Source organism: Triturus cristatus, chromosome 10 (assembly GCF_964204655.1).
Source record: "Triturus cristatus chromosome 10, aTriCri1.1, whole genome shotgun sequence".
NCBI lineage: Eukaryota > Metazoa > Chordata > Amphibia > Caudata > Salamandridae > Triturus > Triturus cristatus.
Window position 1 is genome coordinate 1,113,059,307 of NC_140593.1, and position 25,345 is coordinate 1,113,084,651.

The 25,345-nt window shown below is 43.9% G+C and overlaps 1 protein-coding gene across 1 annotated transcript in view; it reads right to left on the reverse strand.

Annotated features, from left to right (window-relative positions):
• Positions 1-561: 561 nt before the first annotated feature.
• The window catches only part of LOC146796658 (somatostatin receptor type 2-like), a 74,019-nt gene continuing 49,235 nt past the window's right edge, over positions 562-25,345 (reverse strand). The window contains exon 2 of the mRNA XM_085629337.1: positions 562-8,465. Within this exon, the coding sequence (XP_085485463.1) occupies positions 7,453-8,415 (963 nt within the window). The 5' untranslated portion in view covers positions 8,416-8,465 and the 3' untranslated portion in view covers positions 562-7,452. The remainder of the gene's footprint in view (positions 8,466-25,345) is intronic.

Sequence of the window (25,345 nt, forward strand, 5' to 3'; positions counted from 1 at the left end):
GTTATCGGTTTAGGTGGTGTAACCATGCTGCTTAGGTTTTTAAACCTTATCAGGCCTTTCTGCCCCCTCCAAGGTCTCAGGAGTCCTGGCTCAACGATAGATTTGTTTTGAGAGACCTCAGTGTTGTCTGTCATTTTCTTAATACTCACACTCGTTTTCAGGTTTTTCTGCAAATCACTACTTTACCACGTGCACCATTATTACATCGCGCTGTCACAATGCATGAACTAAAAACTCAATTTAATTGAGCAAATTATGTAAGATTGAATGAATCCTCTGCAACAATTTACTCAGCATGCGCACTGGTCTAAACGAGACAATTTCCCCACATTTTAAATACTTATACATGGTGATTCCACATCACCATGTGCCCTGACTATTTCAGGAGCCAGTTGCCATCCTGAGCAAAACAAAGCTAAACTGTATGCAATGGATAAACAGAAATAGGCCTATTACCCATTAACTTTAATGAGGGAAGCAGTATCAATGACCACAATACATTTGAATTTAAATATATTTTTATTTAAAAATGCTATTATGACGTTGTAGTGATCCATATATAAGTACTATGTTAGCATGCATTGTAAAGAGATAAGACTCAAATACTAAAATAAAACATGTTTTTACTGCTTTGTCTTGCCAGTGAAACTCTTTCATATCTACAAACAAAAGTAGGTTTGGCACAATATTGGTTGAGTCAAAAAATCCAAAACCAACATGAATCGATGCATTTTTTTCAGATTTAAGAAACACTTTATTTTGAGATTGCATCATGCACACATGAAGGACAATTCAAATACTTCTTTGGGCGGTCGCCATTTGTAAAAAAAACATAATAAGTGGGCCCTACAAGGGCATTCCTACTGCCATGATTTTGTGTATGTCTGTAATAAATTTCAAATCAGTTATTTATGCTTATGGTAATTTCATTATACTGATATTCATTATTATTACTTTTTTGCTGCAAAGAACGTGTTCGTTACTATCTTCATCAATTATTAGGTATGTTACTTGCATTTGTTGTTACCTGCCATATTGCTGTGAATAATGGCATTTGAAGTTTGTTTTAAGATCTCTTATCACACTTGCATATTAATGGTCATTGAAATGGAAGGCATTATTATTAAAAACATGAACATGCGTAGTTGCTCCAGGGCACATATTAATGCTTCCTAATGACCCTGAGAAGCTTACGTGCAACTCTACCCTTCTTTGCAAAGATGTCCTCTGAGGACATTGGACGATGCTAGGACCAGCTCAGATTTACACCAGCTATCCTATAGAGGATTTAAAAAGATGTCTACTGGATCACATCAGAAAATGCCTGGAGCTTCCCAGATCCTCTTGAAGATACACTTCACCAAATCATTCTAATTTCACTCAAACGAGAGTGACTCAAAGATTCATATCCAGGTTTTCAGGTCTTTGTCAATACGGTTGTAGTCTGGAATCCCGCAGAGGAATATCGAGTGGTCACAATATCATGACCAATGTATTGAGGAGGAAACTGCATAGTGGTAGGCATAGATTTACTATTCTTAACTCTACGTCTACAAATCATATAGGTATGAATAGGTGAGTTAAGTATAGCAAATCTATGCATGCTTAACTGTCAATGTTAAGGTTCTCGATATTCCAGTCACGATATTATTAACTCTCAATATTCCTTTTGTGATATTCCTGACCCAACCCTGGGAATAGTCAAATCGGGCATAGGATGCTTGTAAATCGGAATAGCTCCCGGCACCACCTGATGTGGTTCAGGGCAAGTCTCTGATCTGGACCCAGTGAGGTTTTTGATTCCACAGATGCCTGCAGCCCTAACCAGATAGGCTTTGCACAGAATCTGATCCAGCAAACATCTTCAACGTGCAACAGACTTGAGGCACGATGAAGAACATCTTAATAAAAAAAGCATTTGCAATGCAATCGGTCTCGCCTTTGGGACCTTATATGTATTTAGCTATGCCGCACATTAGCCAGGGTGCTGAAACATCTACTGTTCTTTAACATGGAGGGAAAGTAAGCACCAAACTGCGTGACACGCCAGGAATGGGAACACATGGAGAGGTATATTTCCTTTCAGCGGGAAGTGGTATAGTCCAAACCTCTGTTTTTAATTTAAAATCAGGGCCTTCGGTTGTCATATCATTGAAAATACAAGATTTGAAAAAAATATTATTGTCAACGGGTGCTCGTGGAAGACAATTTCTATGGACTGACATCTAGAGAATGCTGAAGTGATTCTGGTATTTTACTGACTTCTGCTGGTTGTTTTCTATTAAGAAAGTTAAATAGAGGCATTTACCAGAAATCTTTTTAAAAAGAAAGTCACTCAGCAGAAAGCAATTCTGGTATTTTAGTGACCTCTGCTGGTCGTTTTCTATCAAGGCAGTTAAATAGAGGCAGTTGAACAGAAAAAAAAGTCCCTAAACAGAAGCAGACTAGTCCTAGGGCTAATCTACAGAGCCCACAAAGTACATACACATATAAGTATATAACAAGTATATACTAAAGTATATACAAGAGGTCTCGAATGCTCGACCTAAAAATGGCGGAGATAGCTGATGCGGTCCTGATTAACTGGGGAATAATCAGCAGAAACATTGTTTCAACAGATCCTTTCTTTCTTTTCTTCCGGGAACAAAAGTTGCCATTGATGCTAGTAAAGTAACAGGAGGAGGGCGGGGTTACTGTGACAGCTTCGGGCAATTTCCGGGTACATTTGTCACTCTCTGGAGTTAAATAAATGTACAGTAACAACATGTTCCTTATTTAACTTTGCTGGATGCCTACTATACACCTCAGAGGGGGCGCTGTGGTAAAAGTAAATCATTCCAACGTTGTGGTAAATCATGTAGAATCGGCGCGTATCCTTCCGCAAATACCTTATTTATTGTGCACCTCACTGCAAAGAGATCCCTTTAAGATTGTAAGAGCACTGTAATATTAAAGGTATACAAGCTCAATTATCAAACATTTAACATTTTACTGTTTAAACAATTATTAAGCATTGTAAAACACAGAAAGAACATTCAAAAGGACTAGGAAGGTAACAAAGTAATTTACATTATTGACGTAATGGGAATGCCCATGCACTTCGCTTTGAAGACAGTACTGTCAAAACACTATTAGTTACATTAATAAACGTAATTTGAAAGACTATAGAAAGGGGGTAATTCTGTGGTTTGCTTCAAGGCCATCCACCTTGTGACGTGGAAGAGTTTATCTGCATCCTTTAAAAACAAGATTGGGAAAGCCAACATATCTCATCAATGCGACATATATTGTATTGGCTTCGTCAATTCTTTTTTTCAGCCATGTTGTACAGCAGCACAGCTGAAAGTAAAGAAAGTGCAATGATGCGGTCACCGCTGGCGGCCTCATAGCACTTTATTTTTCAGCCATGCTCCGCTGTACAACATGGCTAAAAATATCTTGGGAGAGCCAATAGATGTTGCATAGGCAGGATCTGTTGGCTATGCCAATGCTTGTTTATCTCTGGCACCCCGTTAAAGCTGACTGCAAACTGCGCTTGCTCACATTTTTCACATGCTTTTTCCACCTTATTTGCCAAGGGGACTTTTAGAAGGTTGCGACAGCAGGAGGAAAACGTTAAAAAAATGCAAATATCAACCGCAAAACATGCAACAAATTCGTTTTTATTAAAGTAATTCATCATATTTTGCCTCACTGCGTAGAAAGGACACCAGCCCTCGTTGGATGCATATATAAATTCTATTTAAACCTGCATTTACCATAGTAGTTATGAGTTTCATCTCTTATAACCCTTACTTAAACAAAGAGCATTGGAGGTTTAATAACATGTATTTCCCAGTAGTATTCTGCTCTCTGTTAATCAGAGACAGTGGGGTGGCATTATATTTCTTTAATGCATAATAATAAGGGTGGGATCAATCTGAGTGCCCTTCCCTTACTTTCATTTGGTTATGTATACCAATGTGGAGGTCAATCTACTAGAGTTAATACAGTAATGCTCGGCAACGGATATTGTGTACAGCTGAAGTGCTAGAGGGAGCTCAGATTTCAGGGAAGCGCTGCTTAGGGTCGAGAAGTAGAAGTTAAGTGAACCCCAGGTCGCAGAGGGATGTGCCTCCGTCCACTACGTGTCCGTGACTCCGGACACTGAACGCTTTGCAGTTTGCTCGTATTACACCACCTAGAAAAGTATGCAAATAAGTTGAAGATTATGAAAGCTAAAAAGAAGACAAGATTCAGGCACAGCTGGAGTGAGATCACTTTCCTTCCTCTGGAGAGCAGCTCGGGTGTGAAAGGGAAGTGCAGTGATTCAGAGCTGTGTGTGAATGACTGGAGCGCACTGTGCAGAGCAGCGGATTCAAGCTTGGGTAATCCTGCTGTGTGGTTCATCAACAGCGCTGAATAATAATAAGCATTAAAAATAGTACCGCCATCTGTACTTGGTCCATGCTCCTGAGGAAAGAAGAGGAAGTGAAGCCTTCATGTGCTGCCCAATTAGTAGTCAGAAAAAAAGAGTTCACAGTGCCGCCAACGAATGGTAAGCAGTGGGCGGGCTCTAAGCTCCATGTTGGATACAATATGTCTCACAAGCAAGAGCACATGCACAGCATGCGCTGTCACGACCTACAAAGGCAGTTTTCTGGCCTTTCATTATTTGGCACACACTAGTGATGGAGGTCTAAAGCTTCTGACTTGCCTCCTATTATCAAAGTGAGGCCCCAAATCCCAAGTGCCTAACCTCACTGCACTCTACCTGTTTGCTTCCAGAGTGTCCCTTGACCAGTGGTTTGCACCTACCATTCCTGGTTGGCATTACAGCCCAATATTTTCAGTGTATGCACATCAAAACCCTCACTCTAATTCTGCCCCCTCAAACTCTACACTGGATGATCATGGGGGCGCTCCTTTTTAGACCATGGTAAACTTCCAGCTGAGATGTCAATCGCCAAGCAACAAAAATGATGTCACCCTTTCTAAGGGGCGACACTGCAGGCCCCTTCAGTGAACCTGGTTCACACTCCCACAAGAGAGTACAAGCGATTCAAAGACAGAAAATACACGTTTACTCCAAATTGTGAGTAAACGTTTGGAAATGTACATTTTTTTACTATTTTGTGATGAAAATATTATCAGAACGTTGGTACTCGCGATGACAGTCTCAAGAGAGAAAACAAGAAGAGAGGACAACTATGGTAGGATTGAGGACAGTCGGAGCATGACGTGGTAGGAGGGTTCATTGGGGTCTTTCCCATCATTCAAGGCCTCAATTCTCAGACGGAGGTTATTTACAAGTAGTTGAATTGAGGTCAGAGAATCAGTAGGAGTGAAAATGGGCAGCATTCCGAGTAAAAACTTGAAGTAGTTGAAATGGGAATTATTATGTCAAAGAATTAAAATGCACTAAAATGCAAAGTTTAATAAGAAATGACAACATCCAAGAGAAGGAATCAGATGGGCGAATCAGTGTGAAAACAGGGAACAGGAGCTTCAACAAAAAAACCCTACCTAGGGTCTATAACTATAGAATATTTACCATTATTATTTTATTGTGTTTGTTGACATTTCTCTTACATTTTGGGGCGAAATGCATTTTGAACCAGCCCCTCCTTTACCACTGCCTCCACTTAACCCACTCACATAGCTTTGTATTTATGATCTGTTTGGCTTCTTTTTCGAGGTTACATGTTTCTTAGTTATGAGGTAGTGATTTTTACATAATGCCAGATTAGCAGAGCTCGTGGGTCGATTTAAGGCATATCAGCACTTAAAAGCAGTTACAGACCTAAACCAGCAAATCACTTTGATTTCTTAGGACTGTCAAAACTGAGGCATTGTAAAGAAAGTTTATTTTTGGTTAAACATACACCTGCATTTTGTCCTTTCTTTCACATGCTCTTCATTTGGCATCAGTCACACTAGGTAAGCAGACCACTGCTCACCCTCAGGGTGTCAGTGACATATTCTCAAATATTGTTTGCATGGCAGCAAAGTTCAAATTCATCACGTTAACATGCATATTGTAATAAAGTAAATAGCAAATAATGACCATGTGATGAAGCGGACTCCGTTGGGGTTTGCATGGCAGGAGAACTCTGGGGCCTATTAGGATGGCGGGTGGACCTGAGTCCGCACGCCATCCTTGCGGTGTTGGGACCGGCCGCCAGACATGCGGCGGTACAGCACCGCGAAATAGGATGCGACCGCCACCCTGGCGGTCGCATTCTGCATTTTAACATTGCGGCGGGTGCTGCTCGCAGCAGCACCTGCCGCAATGTAAAAATCGCATGCCTGGCATTTCCCTGCACCACATGGCAGGCACTACATGGTGCCAGGCACTTGGTGCAGGGAACTGCAGGGGGATACCATGGTCACCCCCCAATTGCACCCCCCCAATCCCTGCTAGCCCTTCCATGGTGGCATCGCCGTCATGGAAGGGCCTGTATACCACACACATCGTAATATGACTGGCGGTGCCTGCTAGGCACCGCCACCATATTACTGACCCAGCACCGCGCGGCCGGCAATCGGAACGATTGCTGACCGGTGGAAAAACAGCATACCCCTGCCATCATAATATGGCGGGTGGTATTTCTCGTTACGATGGCGTAACGGTCGCCACCACCGGCTCGGCGGTGGCGATCGTTACGCCATCGTAATGAGCCCCTCCGTTCTACAATTCAAGCTGCCCATTTGTGACCCTTGAACTGTGCTCCCTTCTCTGTGACCAGTGTCTTACTTTTAATGAGAGAACATATTAGGCTTTATTCACAAAAGAAACTTGCACTTTTGTATAAGTTTACAATTGTTTTCTGTTCACAAAGGCATTTTACTAGTAGTATCTTTATGACTGTGGAGTCTCCTCACATAAAAAGATAGGACAGCCTGGTCTTTTTATGTGCAGAAACTCCAAAGTTGTAGAGATATTACTCATAAAATAACTTTCTGAATAGCAAACGATTAAAAACTTACACCAAATTGTACGTTTATTTTAATGAATCCTGGCCTGAATGTCCTCTTGCCTGTACTGCTGGTGTTCAGTTCTATGCTTACAGCCCATTGCTGAGGGCTACACCAGTTGTTATAGGCCCTGAACCCATGTTGTAGGCCTGAGCCATAGGCGAGGGCCTTGAGGGAGCAAGAGGGCCTTTAAACACCAGTATAGCATGAGACGGAAGAGCTATAAGGATATTAAACCATTTCACCCACTAAAGGTAGAATGTTTTAAATTAATTGGAGAGAAACAAAAAGACAAACATTGGAACATTGAAGCAGAAGGTGTATACTAACAATTATTAGCTCCAAGCCACTTCATTGTCTTCAATGGAGCTCCCAACATTCGGAGGTTTTCCACAGTGTTCACCCGAGTCAATTGATGTATCCTGTCCACTTATTCGATTGCTGAGTGTAACATCAATTCCGTGTAACTGGGACTCTAACTTATAACCAATAGCTTCACTGCAGCTGTTCTATTTTCTTGCAGCACACCACACTCTGAAAACATTTCCTGAAATCATCCGACACAAACCAATACATTATTGGGTAGATGCAGCCCTTAATATAGGGCATAACAGCAACAACTGAACCAATATGCACCAATGCACGGTACCCCGTGATAGAGCCCAACTCAACGTAGAGCATGTTGAAAATGTGCAGTGGAATCCAAAATGCCACATAGACAACAAAAAGCGTGACAACCATTCTTGTCCTATCAGATCCTTTGTGTTTTGGGACAAGTGGATCGACAGGCGGTTGTGCTTTGACTGCAATCATCAGTATGCACATAACAATCAATACCACAGGTTGGAAAAATCCTAGACAATACAGAAAAACTGTGTAAATATAATTCTGATTTTGGTCATGCCAGAAGAGTTGACAAGTGGAAGGATGTTCGGGGACCGTTCCATACACAATCACTGGAACTGAGGACAGCATGGAGATCCCCCAAACGGCTAAGCTGAGAAGACAGGCCACCTTTGGTTTATGCCACTCACTGGCCAGGGTGGGGCGGTAGAGGACCACACAGCGGTCAATGCTCATCACCGCTACAAAGAAGATGCAGGCTACCGGATTAATGGACTCCACTGCCAGAACAATTTTACACCAGATGATTCCAAAGGGCCACTTAATCATGGCTTCTTGAGTGGCAAGAAAAAGCAAGGCCAGCATAAGGAGGGTATCACCGATGGCCAAATTGAAAATGTAAATATTGGAGACAGTTCTGATCTTGGCATATCTCAAAAACATGTACATCACCAAGGTGTTGCCCAGAAGCCCAATCACAGACAGCAGAAAGTAACTGATGGCAAGAGGGAGATTCGGATATAAGGTAATGTCTTCCGTAGAGAAATAGTCAGTCAAAGTCAGGTTATGAACCAGTGATCCATTTCCAAACATTTCTTCGTAATCGGGATCCATGTCTCTTCTGGCTTGACTTATTTCAAGTTTAAGTGTTTTTCAGAGACTACCTGGTTTCCATGTAAAAGAGAATGAATATATTTATTAGTTTTTATATATTTATTAGTTTTTTAAACATACAATTATATATTGGTCCCCACAGAAGCTCCTGATACATCATTCTGGCATCAATAGAATACACTCTCAAATAATTAATAAAAGGAAAGAGAAAAATTCAGTAGTAAAACATCATAAATATCATAAATTATTAACCTGAAAAGAAGGAGAACTAACAGACAAAGGACACGTGTGCTGAATGTTGTTATGCACTGCAAATGTTTATTTTGACAGGTTTTAGTCTTTCACACTTTACTGGAATTTCCGCTTAGCCTGAAATCACGTGACTCCAAAACACACTCCCAATCTTATACCATGTTTATACCACAGGAGGGGTATATTCACATGTTAGCTGGAATCCACCACCAAGGCTGTTGTAGAGCTAATTTTTTTACAGTGAGAGACATTTTCAGGATGCAGTATAAAAATCTAACTCTGGGCAAACTACTATTAGAACAGTGGAATGCTGGGAGCTCCATTTAAAGCAATGGGGTGCTCAGGCTTCTAGTGGCAGTAGAAGCCCGGAGCTCCAACATTTCAATGTTTGTTCACAGCTGTTGCTGTGAACAAAAGGCCTCCTGGAGACCAAGGGGATTTCAAGATATAGCGGTCCAACCATCATAGCAAAATAGCCGCCAGAATGATGAGTGTCTCACCAGTGTTGTCAGAGGCCAGCAGGACTGTTGGACTTGGCCCTCTTTGGCTAATGTTCCCTAAATTTTTTGCCTTCCTCCTAGACCTTTTTCTGACATTGTGTTACCAACTTAGATGCTTTGGGCAATTTGCCACTGTTGATCAGTGTCAAAGTACAAGTGCTCCCTGTGTAAAGTGTTATGGTAATTGGTTGTCCATAATTGGTATGTTTGTCTTACTAGTAAAGTCCCTAGTAAAGTGCAGTACGTGTGCCAGGGTTGGTAATGCAAATGCTACTAGTGGGCCTGCAGCACTAATTGTGCCACCCACACAAGTAGCCCTAAAGAGAGAACTCAGGCCTGCCACTGCAGTGCCTGAGCGCAGTTTGTTAAACTACCTTGGGGTAGTTTACAGGCGCCACTTCAGGAGTTCGTTCACAGGCCTGACCTTGGTATCAGCATGCAAATACCATTTGTTGACAGCGAGGTAATTGAGGAGAGACAGCTAAGGAATTTAGACATCAGCAAGAGTGGCAACAACTGCCAGAAAGACCATCATCAAGGTCACCAAGTCCAGTACCATCAAACCCACCACCACCAAATCCAAAAACAGCGATACCACAAATAGTAACAGTGTGGAAAACCCCTATCCTATTGCTGTTTTGGAAGCATTTTATATTGCTATAACACTGATCAACCCGGGTCTAATGCTGTGTCAACAAAAAAGAAGAGAAAAGCGTATCTACTGATTCTGACATCTCTTATTAATAGAGAACCCTTCTAGGAACAGAACCCATCAATTCACCAAGGAGTCAGTATGTTTGTCATCATTTGGGTCTGTGTCTCTTGATACAACGCCCCTGGTCCTGATGGAACGACCCGGTGGCGAGTAAAGAGAAGTAGCATACAAGGGTTGCTGTCAGATCTCCACCAATAATAACAAGAGAAATGTAGTAACCTCTCGCTTATGTGAAAAGGGTCCTAGAAGTGCAGCACTAAATCATAAAAGTGACGATAAAAATGGCTAGGGGAACTCAAAAGTGCTTTAATTGGTAGAGTACCTCTGCCAACATTAAAAAGCAAAATGGCAACTTAGCATAAATAATTTGTCATTATGCTCATTGTCCATAGCATCTTGCTATGAATGGGATGTGAATGGGTAACATGGCATTGAAGACTAGAGCATAGTCCTTTCCTTTTCCAGAACACTTACCTCTTGGACAATACTTGCAGAGGACACAAGATAATAATCTGTGGCATCTATTCCACCTACCAACTCTGGATGTTGGAGCACAATATTCAAGTTAAGGCAACTACAATAGAGCCAAAAACATCATGCAACCAGCACACAAAATCAGAAAATGACCAAATGACTGCTAAGGATCAACAAAGCAAATCTATTGAAAATATGAAAACAATAATAAGAACTGGTTGCAAATTTTGAAGAAGGCAAACTTCAACAAAGTACAAAGAAAACATTAAGTTATAAGTTGAAAACACTCTGAATTCAAAGAGGAAGAAAAATACACCAACTAACATGAAATCTTGGGAAAGCCAATAGAGATTTTCCGGCGCTAGAATGGCATCCGCCAAGATTTTCTCATCGCAGCCGGTCATGACCGTTCGTGGTGAGAAAGCTGCTGCTCGGGTAGAAAATCTACTCAAGCAGGAGCCAGGGAGCAGCTCCCTATGGTGCACCGCATGGTATAGTTTGCACTGATTTTGCAGCACGAAACAAGCTTCCGGCTACAAAATCAGCACAAGCAGTGTGACGTACTGATTTCCTCCTTCTTCAGAAATCTGCGGAATCTCGCAGAGTTTTTAACTAAGTCCACGGAATTCCATGGAGTGAAACTCCGCGAGTTCAGCCCACCCCTAGTAATTTTCTGATAGTTCCTAGAAATTTTTCGCAGTGTTTGCAGTCATTCTGCAGATGAGCCCTTTTAGATTAAGGCCTGGTGTACAAAGCCACTTTACGTTTGCAGACCCTACATTTCACAAAACGACTGGGTTTGTGATGAAACCCCTGGGTTTGTGGTGGCAAAATGGCTTTTTGCGATCTACCAAACCTATTTTGTGAGTTGGAAAAGCATTTCAGACTCGCAAAATGGGTTTAGCGACTGATTCCAAATCACAAGTACAGATGCATGGAAGGGACGCCCCCTCCTGCAGTTTAGAATGCTACGTATCAATGGTTTGCTGCTTAAATTGCATTCACAATCTATTTTAAAGTTACTGACTACTCAGAGGAGGGCAGATCAGATTCAAAAGAGAAAGCTGTCCTTGTTGGGCAGCTTCACTTTTAGGAATTCTATTAGGCGACCATGTGAGAAGCTGGCAGAAGTCTGGAAGTTTTTATTTTTTTGCAGCACACATTGCTTTAAAAACATAATTTTCCAATTTGGAAAGGCAAATATAGCAAGGGCGGTCTGCTGTTCCTTGCTGTTTGTAGCGAATCACAGAAAGTCACAAGTAGCAACCTCTATGTCACACAACCACCCTCCCTTCATCCTATACCATACACATAAGCTTGATGAAAAACAAACCAAGTCACCATCTAAGGAAACCCATTTCTTGGGTAAAAAAAATGTCCTTAATCTCTAATCGTAGCATTCTTCATCATCAAGCTACTGCTACACCCACTGTTGCCCATCAACAGGGATGGAGCAATTGTTCTGATTGGTTTTTAATCACAATCATGAGGGGTCATGATTGTGAGAGTCTTTATGGGTTAAAATTGCCTTAAGGGTGTATATTCAATTTTAATATTTTATTCCTGGGTTTGCCCAGACAGAATTAAAAATTGCTTCATTCCATGGACTATGGGCTTATTTTTTGCCTAACCATCGCTCTAAATACTCACTGCCCTCTTTAGCTTAATATAATCTTTATGTAAATAGCACTTGTACGTATGTGCTCTCTTTGGTCTAATGGTTCTTATTGCTATTTCATTAAACAAATGTTTTTATTTCCGTTCCCCCTCATACTCCTGTAAAGCGCTCTGATACCCCTGGGTCTAGCCAGCGCTATATAAAACCTTTAAAATAAATAAATAAATAAATAAACGTCAACATGTTTCAGCCAATCTTTATACTAACCCTGGGTGGAAAATGACGCTACGCTTGCAGAGTGTGCGTAGCGAGCGCAACTACACGCTACGCGAATCGCATGTAGCACAGTGCAAAAACGCGTAGCGTAGCGGGCATTTTTTGCTCACTCGCGGTCCTCAACGTCATTTGTCGACTGTGATCGAGCAAAATCAACATCCTAGCTAGACTTTTTCCTCGTTCGCAATCGGCAACATCAAGTTGCCGATCGCGAGCGTGGAAAATAAACCTCCCGGCAAGATTCTCAACGCGGGGAGATCAGGTTTCTCATTGTGAGTGGTCGCGTATGCTCGCAAACGCACGCGATGAGAAACTACCAGTCCGCGTTGAGAAAGCTGCTGCTTGAGTACAAATCTACTCGAGCGGCAGAAAACGACCGCTTGCACTGTGCATGATGGCGTTCACAATGATTGCACGGTGCGGACAAGCATCCGGCACTGTGCAATCATTGTGAACAGCATTTCCCTACCGCACTACGCAGTTCGCGTAGCTACGCGTAGCGTGACGTAGAGCAAAGTGCACTTCGCGTAGCGTAGCGTGACTACGTGAACTACGGCAGGGTTAATTTATACACCAATAAGGGTTGATGGCCTCCATCAGGAATTTATGATCCCCTTTATAATCACTGTTTCTTTTGATTCGTCGGTCGTATTTTTTAGTAAGACCTATAAAGTGTTAAACATACATCATGCAAATTCCTTACTCATGGTATGCACACTATGACGTAAGAGCTGTTCTCTGTAATAACAGAAATTATAATTGTCACATGCTGATTCTTAGATGGCATAATATGCCAGGTCACATTGAGTGAGTGGCCCGGCATTAAAACATCACTTTATGAATACTTACTTGTTATTGTGGTGCAACAACAATATGGGGAGACGAGACACTGCAAACTATGAGGCACAGCACACAATAAGTGAAGCACATCTTGAAGACACACAAAAAACCTGAAGTCGACATCACAGGTATTCTTAACAATTAATCTGGTTAGTAACTCCTAATCCTGGGTGGGAGCATTGCCCTGTAGTCACACACTAAGGCGCTGATTACGACGTCGGTCAAAAAGCCCCTGACTGACAGTCGGATTCACCTAGACTGTGTCGGAACCCATCTGCCCGACTCAGTAGGAAACAATTCTGACTGACTGATTACGATGCTCGCGGTCGGAAGGGGAACCGGTCGGTCATTCCAAATCGGTTCCGACTGGCAATCGGAGAACCCGAGTTGGTTGGAGGCGATGCGTACAGTTCTACGGACAGCGTTTCCGATCGACCGATTACTATGTCGCATTCTGACAGCCCTTCCAACTCGGTCTGTCCGACACAAAAAGGCTGTCTGAAACTGACTTTGGGGCCCCCCAGCAGGCCCCCCTTCATCCTGAGTCCTCTGGTTTGGGGTCGAGGGGTTACCCAAGGGACCCTCCTGTAAAACCATGCACAGTGTGGCAGGCATCGCTACAGGGTGCAAGGTTTTCTGCAGACACCAATATTCCCCATAGGAGCCTGTGTTGTCGGTCAGAACACAGGCTCCCATTGAAGTAATTGGGAGTCCTTCTGAACTGGGTTCGGAAACATGATAATCGGTCAGGCAGACTCGTCTACCGCGAGTCGGTCGGAACCGAATCCGACAAGTAGTCGGGCGGTTTGGTTTCCGACCGACTTCATAAATGTGTGAAAAATGAAAAGCAGCTTAATATGTGCATTAGGGTATTCTATTGGTCATATCCAAACTTTTGTATGACACTTTTTATTTAAATATATTTGCTTCTTTGGTCTATTAGTCTATAAGGGCCAGATGTACGACCAATTTTAGCATGCGCAACCGGGTTAGCGATACGTTTGCGCATGCTAAAATTGGTATGGCCATGTACTAACACAATTTTGCGACTCGCAAATGAATTGTTCTCTTCCAAATAGCGAGTCTCTAACCCATGTACTAATGTTTTGCGACCGCAAGATGTGGTCGCAAAACACTTGCAATTACCACCTACTTCAAGTGGGAAGGGGACCCCTTGCCAGGAACCACTGCCTGTCCTTAAAAAATTAGACAAAAATGGTTCATTTTAAATGTTTTAAATGCATCCCATTTCCCTTTAAGGAAAACGGGCTTCATTTGATATAAAAGGTGCTTTATTTAAAAGCAATCCCAGACAAGGTGGTCTGCTGAGCCTAGCAGGCCACCATCCCTGGGAGGACCATCCATTCAAAATGGGGTCACAAATTAATATTCATGAGCCTCGCATTTTGCGACCCCATTGGGAATCGCAATCAGTGTCTCTGACAATGCCGTACATACTAAATTGCGACTCGCAAATTCCGACTCTCAAATGAGCGCAAATTTTGAGCCGCAATTCAGTATGGTCGTACATCTGGCCCTAAGTTCCTATTATTCTTTTATCATAAGCGCTGTTCCTTGTTGGACCCTATCAATGGCAAAAAATATCCTCCATATTAGCTGTTTAGGTTAAATAGTGCTCCCATGGAGAGGGGAAGCTCAAGTTATGTGTCCCCAGATGTACTTCGCCACCTGCATTGCCGCTCCAGACCCTCTGTCAATGACCACAAAGCCAAGGGTTAGGGATTAACTACATATTCAATGAGACGTGTCCCGTGGCTGGCATTGCAACACTGATGCATCAGAGGAAAGACTAGGATGGTAATCCAGATCTTCCCATGTAGTGAGGCGGGGTGACACTATTTTTGCCATCAAATGACTAGTACGGTAACCCTAGCTTGGTTAATTGTAGAGTCCACAAAAGTTGGGTATTTCTGGAACCGTTATGATTAGAGCGATAAACCCTGTTTCATTAAAAACAGTTAACTGCATAAAACATATATAAGATGTTAATTGTGTTTCTGGAGCCATACAATATTACATGTGTGCTTTCACTCAAGACCGAGAAAGTAAAATTCCTTCCCTTAAGAGGATACTCTGTCTTCAATATGGTCCATGATTCCTGACAACGTATAAATGTTATTTCCAGGACAATTGGGCCAACTTATTGTCATTCTATATTTTCACAACCTCTGGCTCATGTAGGCCTCTTTTCCCTCAACATCTTTTTAGAAGGGAACATTTATTTTATCTCTCTCACGAAAGGCACAAGGGGTACTTCTTTAGACGTAACCCAGGTCTTGCTTTTGATGAGCATTGCCCCTATGAATAGTCAGTGTAGTTTCCTGTTTCTAGACGGTGGACATAAAAAAAATACAACATAAACTCTATTTATTGGCTGTTCTGGTGATGCCATGGGATATCATCGTTTAAACCCCTCACATGACTTCCGGCTTGTCTCAACAACTCTGTCCTTGTCTAGAAAAGAAAATGTTTTGCATCTCTTAACTAGAGTGTATCTCATGCTTGTCCAAACACACCTATGCTAGGTGTTAACAGTGTGATTGTGTTCCAGGAAGTGAGTGGTTAGTTTCGTTAATGGTTTTTTTTTTTTTACATTTCCCATTACTTCTGTTTTCCATTATCCTTATTCTTACCTTCTTGGTAGTCATTCTTACATATAGTAGGTGGCATTGACACCTGCTCAAATACACTACACATTCAGAGTTGCATGTAGTATGATTGATCAGAATCCATGGAGTTTTTAGACCCAGGTTATAAGATTTTGTAGTTTTTGTCAAATGGCACACTTTACATGAACCAAATGCATAATGTCCAGTGATTGGTGGAAAATTACTTATTGCTGATTTTCTTGCCAGTATTTGAAGCTGTGCTGTAAGTGGTTACACATATCAGTCTGTAAATGTTTGGTCTATTGACAGTGTCTAATAGTGCTTACTGATTGTTGATTCTTGCTCTCTACCTAATTGTAGTGTCCTCTGCCCTGCAATTTCATCCTTGGTTATTCTGCTTCTTGATCAAAATCCTCTGTGAATGTGCAGTTCCAGTGCAGATGTAAAAATTGTCCATAGGGCAGATTCTGTCACAGTGCCTCACGGTGAAAACTTTTAGAAGAAAGCAGACTGTTTTTATCAGTGCATTTTCTATAAAATATAGTTATTAATTTGCCATTTTGTTCAATGATGTTCAGGTCCAAAAATTATGTGAAGTGCAACAGGGGGTTCCTCAAATTAATCCAGTTCACAAATGCTTCCTATGTTTTCTCAAATCCTTTCCATACCAAATGAACATCATCAATGTCCAGGTTAAGTGGGAAAGCTTTTTCCTACATCGCTCCCCTCTATTGGAACCAACTCCCCATCCATCTGAGACAATTTTCTGACTATCTTCAATTGAGAAAGCTCCTCAAGACCGCTCTGTTCTAAAAACTGCTCGTCAGCCTAACTGCAGCACCGTTCGAAGCGCAGAGATACCCCGTCAGGGGTGATTCAGGCGTTATGTAGAACCTTTAAATAAATAAAAAAATTAAAAAATGTATCATCACCAGAGTCAGATATTCTGTCGTAATATAGGTTCTCAGTTGGATAAATGAATTCTTTTTCAAATTGGTGTACATATAAGACATGCCAGCCACAGTGCAAAAGTGCTCCCCATGGGTCCCGTGTTTCTGAAGGTACTGGGTGCTGCTGAACTAAAACAAATTGTTTGTAAGTGACAGTCTCGCTAGGTCCAAGATAAATGCTCATGGGGTCCTGAATTGCCAATCCAGATGGTAAAGTATTTCTTCAACCACACTCAAGGTCTCACCTCAAGGAATGTTGGTGTATAGTGATTCTATATCCAATCCACCAATAATTAGGTCCAACGGTCAAAGGGAAATTATTGATGAGGTTAAGGGCCTCCTCAATGTCCTTCAAGTATGACGGCATCTTCTCCACTAGGGGTCTTTAGAAAAAAAACACAGAATTGTGATAGGGGTTCCAGAATTCAACCGAGGCCTAAACCTTTAGGCCATCCTAGTGGTGAATTTGTAGGTTTGTGAATTTTAGGGAGTGTGTAGAAATAAGATGCAACACATCAATCAAGCGAGCAAAGAGCCTCAGATTCCCTGTGAACCGTTATGTTCATAGGAAGTAAGTTTGGCCACTATGGAACAATACCCAGTGGGTATGAAAAAGCCCTCACTCACCAACCTGGTTGGTGACATGCTTCATCATTGGGCTTCCACTGGGACGACCGAATGTCATCCCAGTGTGCTGCGACGCCAGGTTACTGCGGAGCTGGGTTGGTTGTGTGGGGAAAGTGAATTTAAAATATCCAATCAAGTCAAAAAGAAACTTTATTAATTTTGCTTAAATGGAAAGGAGTAAAAAGGAGTGAGGGTCTAAAAAATTAAAAGACCTGGTTCACTCCGTGGCGGTCAACATGTTTCTGCCTCATGGAGTGTTAATCGGGCATTCGTCAGGACCAGAGGGGGATGTGCGCAGCCTCGGTGGTGTGAACTCGCTAAGGTCCACCCAACCGTAGGCTGATGTGTGAAAAAACAAAAAAACACTAAATAGTGTGAACTCCGCCAAGTAAAATAATTAATTATGGGGAGAGGAAAGAGTTTACTCTGATGGTACAAGGAGACAAACAAACAGAAAGACAAAACATAAAGAGAGGTATCAATGTTTGTCACACAAATCGTGCTCTACAGATCAGGAATTAGGAACTGATGTGCTCGAAGGACAAGTGAGTGCCTCTAGGTCTACCACAGGTGCAAAAAATGTGAGAAGCTGTGCACCTAGGTATAGTCAAATATCTGTGTAAGGAAAACGGGACGTTATCCTCTCAAAAGTGACTAGTAGTCAAAACTCGAAACGCATGTGAAATGTAGCAGTGACACTCATATGCGGAGAAATCAGGCTAGGGACTAAAACAGCTGCACGCGATGCTCAGTGTGCAGAGAAAAGGAACGGATCTTACAGAGAGGCCTGTCCGTTAGAAGCCTCATGGATCCCGGGAGGGGGGTGGGAGCAAAATGGCACACCCTGCATCAGGAAAAGATAGAAAGAAAACGAAGTTCGTGTAAATATCACGAACGGGTGAGAAAGCGAAGGCTCGCTTACCTTGTTGGACGAGGAGCGGATAAGGTTACTTACGCCCTTGCTGCTCTACACCCGCGATATGCCTAAACAGCCTCTTGCTGCCGGGTCCGGATAGTAGTGAACCGGGGCCGGAGGTATGAATATAAAGACCCCACGGCGTCTCCCTGGTCAGGCTCTCAAACAGAGCTTCTCCCTGATTGGGTAGAAAGCTCTAACTCGAACGCTGATTGGCCCAGTGGGAGCCAATCGGTGCGGAGATAAAGAAAGACGAAGATATTCGTTGCGCTAGGCAACGCATAGCAACGGAGGGGAAAAAAATAAAAAGGAAGTTTTATAAAACTTTAATGGCACGGAACCAAAGGAGCATAAACGAACCAGCACAAAGCCCTCGGGAGTGTGCATCAGGGCCTGGGGAAAAGCAGAGGTACTGCTGAAAGGGGCTATGTGGCGGACTCGCGCACAGGGTCAAGGAGACCTGGCTTATACGTGAAGGGCATGAATAAACCAAGGTAATCATAATCGGCAAAGGAACAAACCGGACTGGGTGTCAAGAGTTCCTAAAATACAGGATAGTAATCTTAAAAACAGAGAGGATGACATGAACCCATCGACTAATTAGGGTCAAAAAACAGTGGTATCAGGGGATTAATTTGTAAGAAGGTGATATTCATATAGGATGAGAGCATTTAGAGGATATTGACCCAAGGGACATTATCATTCAACCCATGGAGGTTAGTCCCCAGGCGGTACACCCACCTCTGTTCCCTTTCAAAAAGCACTTTGGGAATGTTTCTGCCACTTGAGCTCTCTTCTATCACTGTCCACCTTAGATCGTTGGTAGTGTGGTTGATAGAGAGAAAGTGTTCACTCATTTTCGTAGTTGTGCGTTTGCACCTAATGTTACTCCGGTGTTCGCATATCCGGAGTCTCACCTTCCGCGTCGTCATCCCCACGTATCGTAGGCCGCAGGGGCAGGTAATAGGTAGACCACATTCGTTGTATTACAATTCGTGTGGCCTCTTTGGGTCCAGGTCTTGTTGGATTCAAGGTCGAGGGTTTTGGTATGTGTGGTCAGATGGCATACACTGCAGTCAGAACAGGGAAAGTGCCCAGTGATCTTGGGGAGGCCCCAAGCTTCCGTTATAGATCTCTGTGGGGTCTCTCGTGGCATCAGTGGTCGTGTGTGTACCAGATTGTTGCGGAGGCTTTGTGCGCGTTTGAATGAAAAGAGGGGTTTTTCCCAGTTGCGATTGGCGCTGTTGATTATACCCCAATGTTTATTGATAGTCTTTTTGAGTTGGTTAGAAAGGGTACAGTAGGTGGTGACACAGGTAAGTGGGATAGATGCAGTGTCCTTTGGGTAGTCCGTTAAGAGTACATCCCTTGGTTGATTCCTCGCACGTTTGTAACTTCTGGAGAGGAGGGGGGAAGGGTACCCTCTCATACTCAGTTTAGTTGTTAAATCCTGAGATTGGCTCTTGAAATCGCTCAAGGTGGTGCAATTTCGTCGTAAGCGGAGGTATTGTCCGTAGGGTAAATTTTCCCTCAGGGGACGTGGATGAAAGCTGGTGAACTCGAGGAGATTGTTCCTCGAGGTTGGCTTGTAATAGGTCCTAGTTTGAAAGGACCCTCGTACCTTAGTTATCACCACATCAAGAAATACAACCTCAGAATCGTCATATGTATATGTGAACTTCAGGTGCGGGTTCAGAGTATTGATCCATGTGAGGAAAGACTGGAGGGTGTTGTTACTACCTTGCCAGATCAGGAGCACATCATCTATATATCGCTTCCATAAGGCTATGGAAGAGCGGTAGGGGTTTGAAGTCGGGAGGATGAACTTCTGTTCGAAAGCATAGACGTATAGTCCAGCTACACTGGGAGCAAAGGTACTCCCCATGGAAGTACCTGTGGTTTGGAGAAACAATTGACCCTGGAACTCAAAAAAGTTTCTCTTCAAGGCCAAAGTGGCACATTGTATCACGAACTCTTTGGTGGTTTTGTATTCCCAGGGAGTGGAGTCAAGCGATTCTTCCAGGACCCTGATGGTTTCATCCTGGGGGATGCTCGTGTACAAGCTTTCTATATCCAATGTTGCCAGTATAGTGTGTTCTGAGCACGTGGTGTTACTGAGTAGTTTCAGAAGGTCCTTTGTATCCTTAAGGTAGGTGGTCGATTTTTGGACCAAAGGTTTTAGGAAGTGGTCACAGAACCGAGATAGGGGTTCCAAAAGAGAGTCAATCCCCGAGACAATGGGGCGTCCAGGTGGAGGGACTCTCTCTTTATGGATCTTGGGGAGTGTATAGAAATAGGGGATCTTCCCCGGGCCTTCAGTGAGAAAACGTGCTTCAGCTCTGGTGATGACACCCTGTGTTTGTGCCTCTTCGACCACACTTAGGATCTCGCTTTTGAGCCCCTCAGATGGATCATTGAGGAGTGGTGTATAGTTGTGGCGGTCGTTCAATAAGCGGAGGCATTCCTGGTCGTAGTCGGTAGTGTTCAGTAGTACGACAGCGCCCCCCTTATCTGCGGGTTTTATGGTTAAGGTGGTGTCCGCACGGAGAGAGGTGATGGCTCTGTACTCCTCTGCCCTCAGATTCTTAAAGGTAGTGGGGATGATTGTGTGCTCAAGTTCGGTAAAGACTGCTCGTTCGAAGGTCGTAATTTCCACAGGAATGGTGTGTGGAGGGGGATTAAAGGTCGACGGTGGTCGGAGGGGGGTATCCCCTACGTCCAAGTCAGCTCCCTCGTTAACTCGACTTTCAAAGAAAGCTTTTAATTTCAGCTTCCTAAAGAATGCTGCCAATTCGCAATGAAGGCGAAATTTGTCAGGGCGGGCTGATGGAACAAAGCCCAATCCCTTTTCCAAAACCGATCTCTCATGGTCTGTTAGTGTCTTATTTGACAGATTTACGATCAGGCTGTCGAAGTGCTCGGTCCCGAGGCCAACAGTTCCTGAGCTTGTTTGCTCCGGGTGTGGTTGCCCACTGGGTCGTCTTGTGCCCAGTGTACTCTTTGGTTGTTCCCTCTCCGCCGGCCTTTTCCCCTTTGGCCCCTCTCTAAAAAATGGGGCTGTGGAAAGGGGTTAGGGGGGTACATTGGGGAAGCATACCCTGGATTCCATCCCATCTGCGGGCCGAATGGGTAATGGAATTGTATGGGATGTGAGCCCATAGCACCTTGTTGTGGGGGAAAGTTTATCCAAGGCGCTTGATTAGGGAAGGGACGCGACCTTCCTCTTTGTCTGCCCCTTCTGGGTTGTCTGGAGCTGCCACTGCTTGAACCGCTGCTGTTAGAGGAGTCAGTGAGTGTGCCATGCTATCATAGCCCAGCATGGCACTGCACTCGAGACTGGTTAGTCTTAATCATTAAAACAGCCGTCCGACTGTCTGAGGCGATTATGATTGAGATTACCCAAACTGAAACACAATTCAAAACCACACTCACTGGTTTTAAAAAACGACTTGATGAACTGAACAAAGACATCAATGAGTACAAAGAGAATCTCACACAGAGTAAGGTAAATCAATTTCAGAAAGACCTTAAAAAATTTGAATTCAATAAAGTATACCCTTATGCTGACCCGGCCTTTGTGTCCATACGTAGAACTGAAACTAACTCCTACGGGACAGATGATGACTCCTCTAACAGCAGCGGCCCGCAGATGGGATGGAATCCAGGGTATGCTTCCCCAATGTACCCCCCTAACCCCTTTCCACAGCCCCATTTTTTAGAGAGGGGCCAAAGGGGAAAAGGCCGGCGGAGAGGGAACAACCAAAGAGTACACTGGGCACAAGACGACCCAGTGGGCAACCACACCCGGAGCAAACAAGCTCAGGAACTGTTGGCCTCGGGACCGAGCACTTCGACAGCCTGATCGTAAATCTGTCAAATAAGACACTAACAGACCATGAGAGATCGGTTTTGGAAAAGGGATTGGGCTTTGTTCCATCAGCCCGCCCTGACAAATTTCGCCTTCATTGCGAATTGGCAGCATTCTTTAGGAAGCTGAAATTAAAAGCTTTCTTTGAAAGTCGAGTTAACGAGGGAGCTGACTTGGACGTAGGGGATACCCCCCTCCGACCACCGTCGACCTTTAATCCCCCTCCACACACCATTCCTGTGGAAATTACGACCTTCGAACGAGCAGTCTTTACCGAACTTGAGCACACAATCATCCCCACTACCTTTAAGAATCTGAGGGCAGAGGAGTACAGAGCCATCACCTCTCTCCGTGCGGACACCACCTTAACCATAAAACCCGCAGATAAGGGGGGCGCTGTCGTACTACTGAACACTACCGACTACGACCAGGAATGCCTCCGCTTATTGAACGACCGCCACAACTATACACCACTCCTCAATGATCCATCTGAGGGGCTCAAAAGCGAGATCCTAAGTGTGGTCGAAGAGGCACAAACACAGGGTGTCATCACCAGAGCTGAAGCACGTTTTCTCACTGAAGGCCCGGGGAAGATCCCCTATTTCTATACACTCCCCAAGATCCATAAAGAGAGAGTCCCTCCACCTGGACGCCCCATTGTCTCGGGGATTGACTCTCTTTTGGAACCCCTATCTCGGTTTTGTGACCACTTCCTAAAACCTTTGGTCCAAAAATCGACCACCTACCTTAAGGATACAAAGGACCTTCTGAAACTACTCAGTAACACCACATGCTCAGAACACACTATACTGGCAACATTGGATATAGAAAGCTTGTACACGAGCATCCCCCAGGATGAAACCATCAGGGTCCTGGAAGAATCGCTTGACTCCACTCCCTGGGAATACAAAACCACCAAAGAGTTCGTGATACAATGTGCCACTTTGGCCTTGAAGAGAAACTTTTTTGAGTTCCAGGGTCAATTGTTTCTCCAAACCACAGGTACTTCCATGGGGAGTACCTTTGCTCCCAGTGTAGCTGGACTATACGTCTATGCTTTCGAACAGAAGTTCATCCTCCCGACTTCAAACCCCTACCGCTCTTCCATAGCCTTATGGAAGCGATATATAGATGATGTGCTCCTGATCTGGCAAGGTAGTAACAACACCCTCCAGTCTTTCCTCACATGGATCAATACTCTGAACCCGCACCTGAAGTTCACATATACATATGACGACTCTGAGGTTGTATTTCTTGATGTGGTGATAACTAAGGTACGAGGGTCCTTTCAAACTAGGACCTATTACAAGCCAACCTCGAGGAACAATCTCCTCGAGTTCACCAGCTTTCATCCACGTCCCCTGAGGGAAAATTTACCCTACGGACAATACCTCCGCTTACGACGAAATTGCACCACCTTGAGCGATTTCAAGAGCCAATCTCAGGATTTACCAACTAAACTGAGTATGAGAGGGTACCCTTCCCCCCTCCTCTCCAGAAGTTACAAACGTGCGAGGAATCAACCAAGGGATGTACTCTTAACGGACTACCCAAAGGACACTGCATCTATCCCATTTACCTGTGTCACCACCTACTGTACCCTTTCTAACCAACTCAAAAAGACTATCAATAAACATTGGGGTATAATCAACAGCGCCAATCGCAACTGGGAAAAACCCCTCTTTTCATTCAAACGCGCACAAAGCCTCCGCAACAATCTGGTACACACACGACCACTGATGCCACGAGAGACCCCACAGAGATCTATAACGGAAGCATGGGGCCTCCCCAAGATCACTGGGCACTTTCCCTGTTCTGACTGCAGTGTATGCCATCTGACCACACATACCAAAACCCTCGACCTTGAATCCAACAAGACCTGGACCCAAAGAGGCCACACGAATTGTAATACAACGAATGTGGTCTACCTTATTACCTGCCCCTGCGGCCTACGATACGTGGGGATGACGACGCGGAAGGTGAGACTCCGGATATGCGAACACCGGAGTAACATTAGGTGCAAACGCACAACTACGAAAATGAGTGAACACTTTCTCTCTATCAACCACACTACCAACGATCTAAGGTGGACAGTGATAGAAGAGATCTCAAGTGGCAGAAACATTCCCAAAGTGCTTTTTGAAAGGGAACAGAGGTGGGTGTACCGCCTGGGGACTAACCTCCATGGGTTGAATGATAATGCCCCTTGGGTCAATATCCTCTAAATGCTCTCATCCTATATGAATATCACCTTCTTACAAATTAATCCCCTGATACCACTGTTTTTTTACCCTAATTAGTCGATGGGTTCATGTCATCCTCTCTGTTTTTAAGATTACTATCCTGTATTTTAGGAACTCTTGACACCCAGTCCGGTTTGTTCCTTTGCCGATTATGATTACCTTGGTTTATTCATGCCCTTCACGTATAAGCCAGGTCTCCTTGACCCTGTGCGCGAGTCCGCCACATAGCCCCTTTCAGCAGTACCTCTGCTTTTCCCCAGGCCCTGATGCACACTCCCGAGGGCTTTGTGCTGGTTCGTTTATGCTCCTTTGGTTCCGTGCCATTAAAGTTTTATAAAACTTCCTTTTTTTTTTTTTTTTTTTTTTTTCCCCTCCGTTGCTATGCGTTGCCTAGCGCAACGAATATCTTCGTCTTTCTTTATCTCCGCACCGATTGGCTCCCACTGGGCCAATCAGCGTTCGAGTTAGAGCTTTCTACCCAATCAGGGAGAAGCTCTGTTTGAGAGCCTGACCAGGGAGACGCCGTGGGGTCTTTATATTCATACCTCCGGCCCCGGTTCACTACTATCCGGACCCGGCAGCAAGAGGCTGTTTAGGCATATCGCGGGTGTAGAGCAGCAAGGGCGTAAGTAACCTTATCCGCTCCTCGTCCAACAAGGTAAGCGAGCCTTCGCTTTCTCACCCGTTCGTGATATTTACACGAACTTCGTTTTCTTTCTATCTTTTCCTGATGCAGGGTGTGCCATTTTGCTCCCACCCCCCTCCCGGGATCCATGAGGCTTCTAACGGACAGGCCTCTCTGTAAGATCCGTTCCTTTTCTCTGCACACTGAGCATCGCGTGCAGCTGTTTTAGTCCCTAGCCTGATTTCTCCGCATATGAGTGTCACTGCTACATTTCACATGCGTTTCGAGTTTTGACTACTAGTCACTTTTGAGAGGATAACGTCCCGTTTTCCTTACACAGATATTTGACTATACCTAGGTGCACAGCTTCTCACATTTTTTGCACCTGTGGTAGAC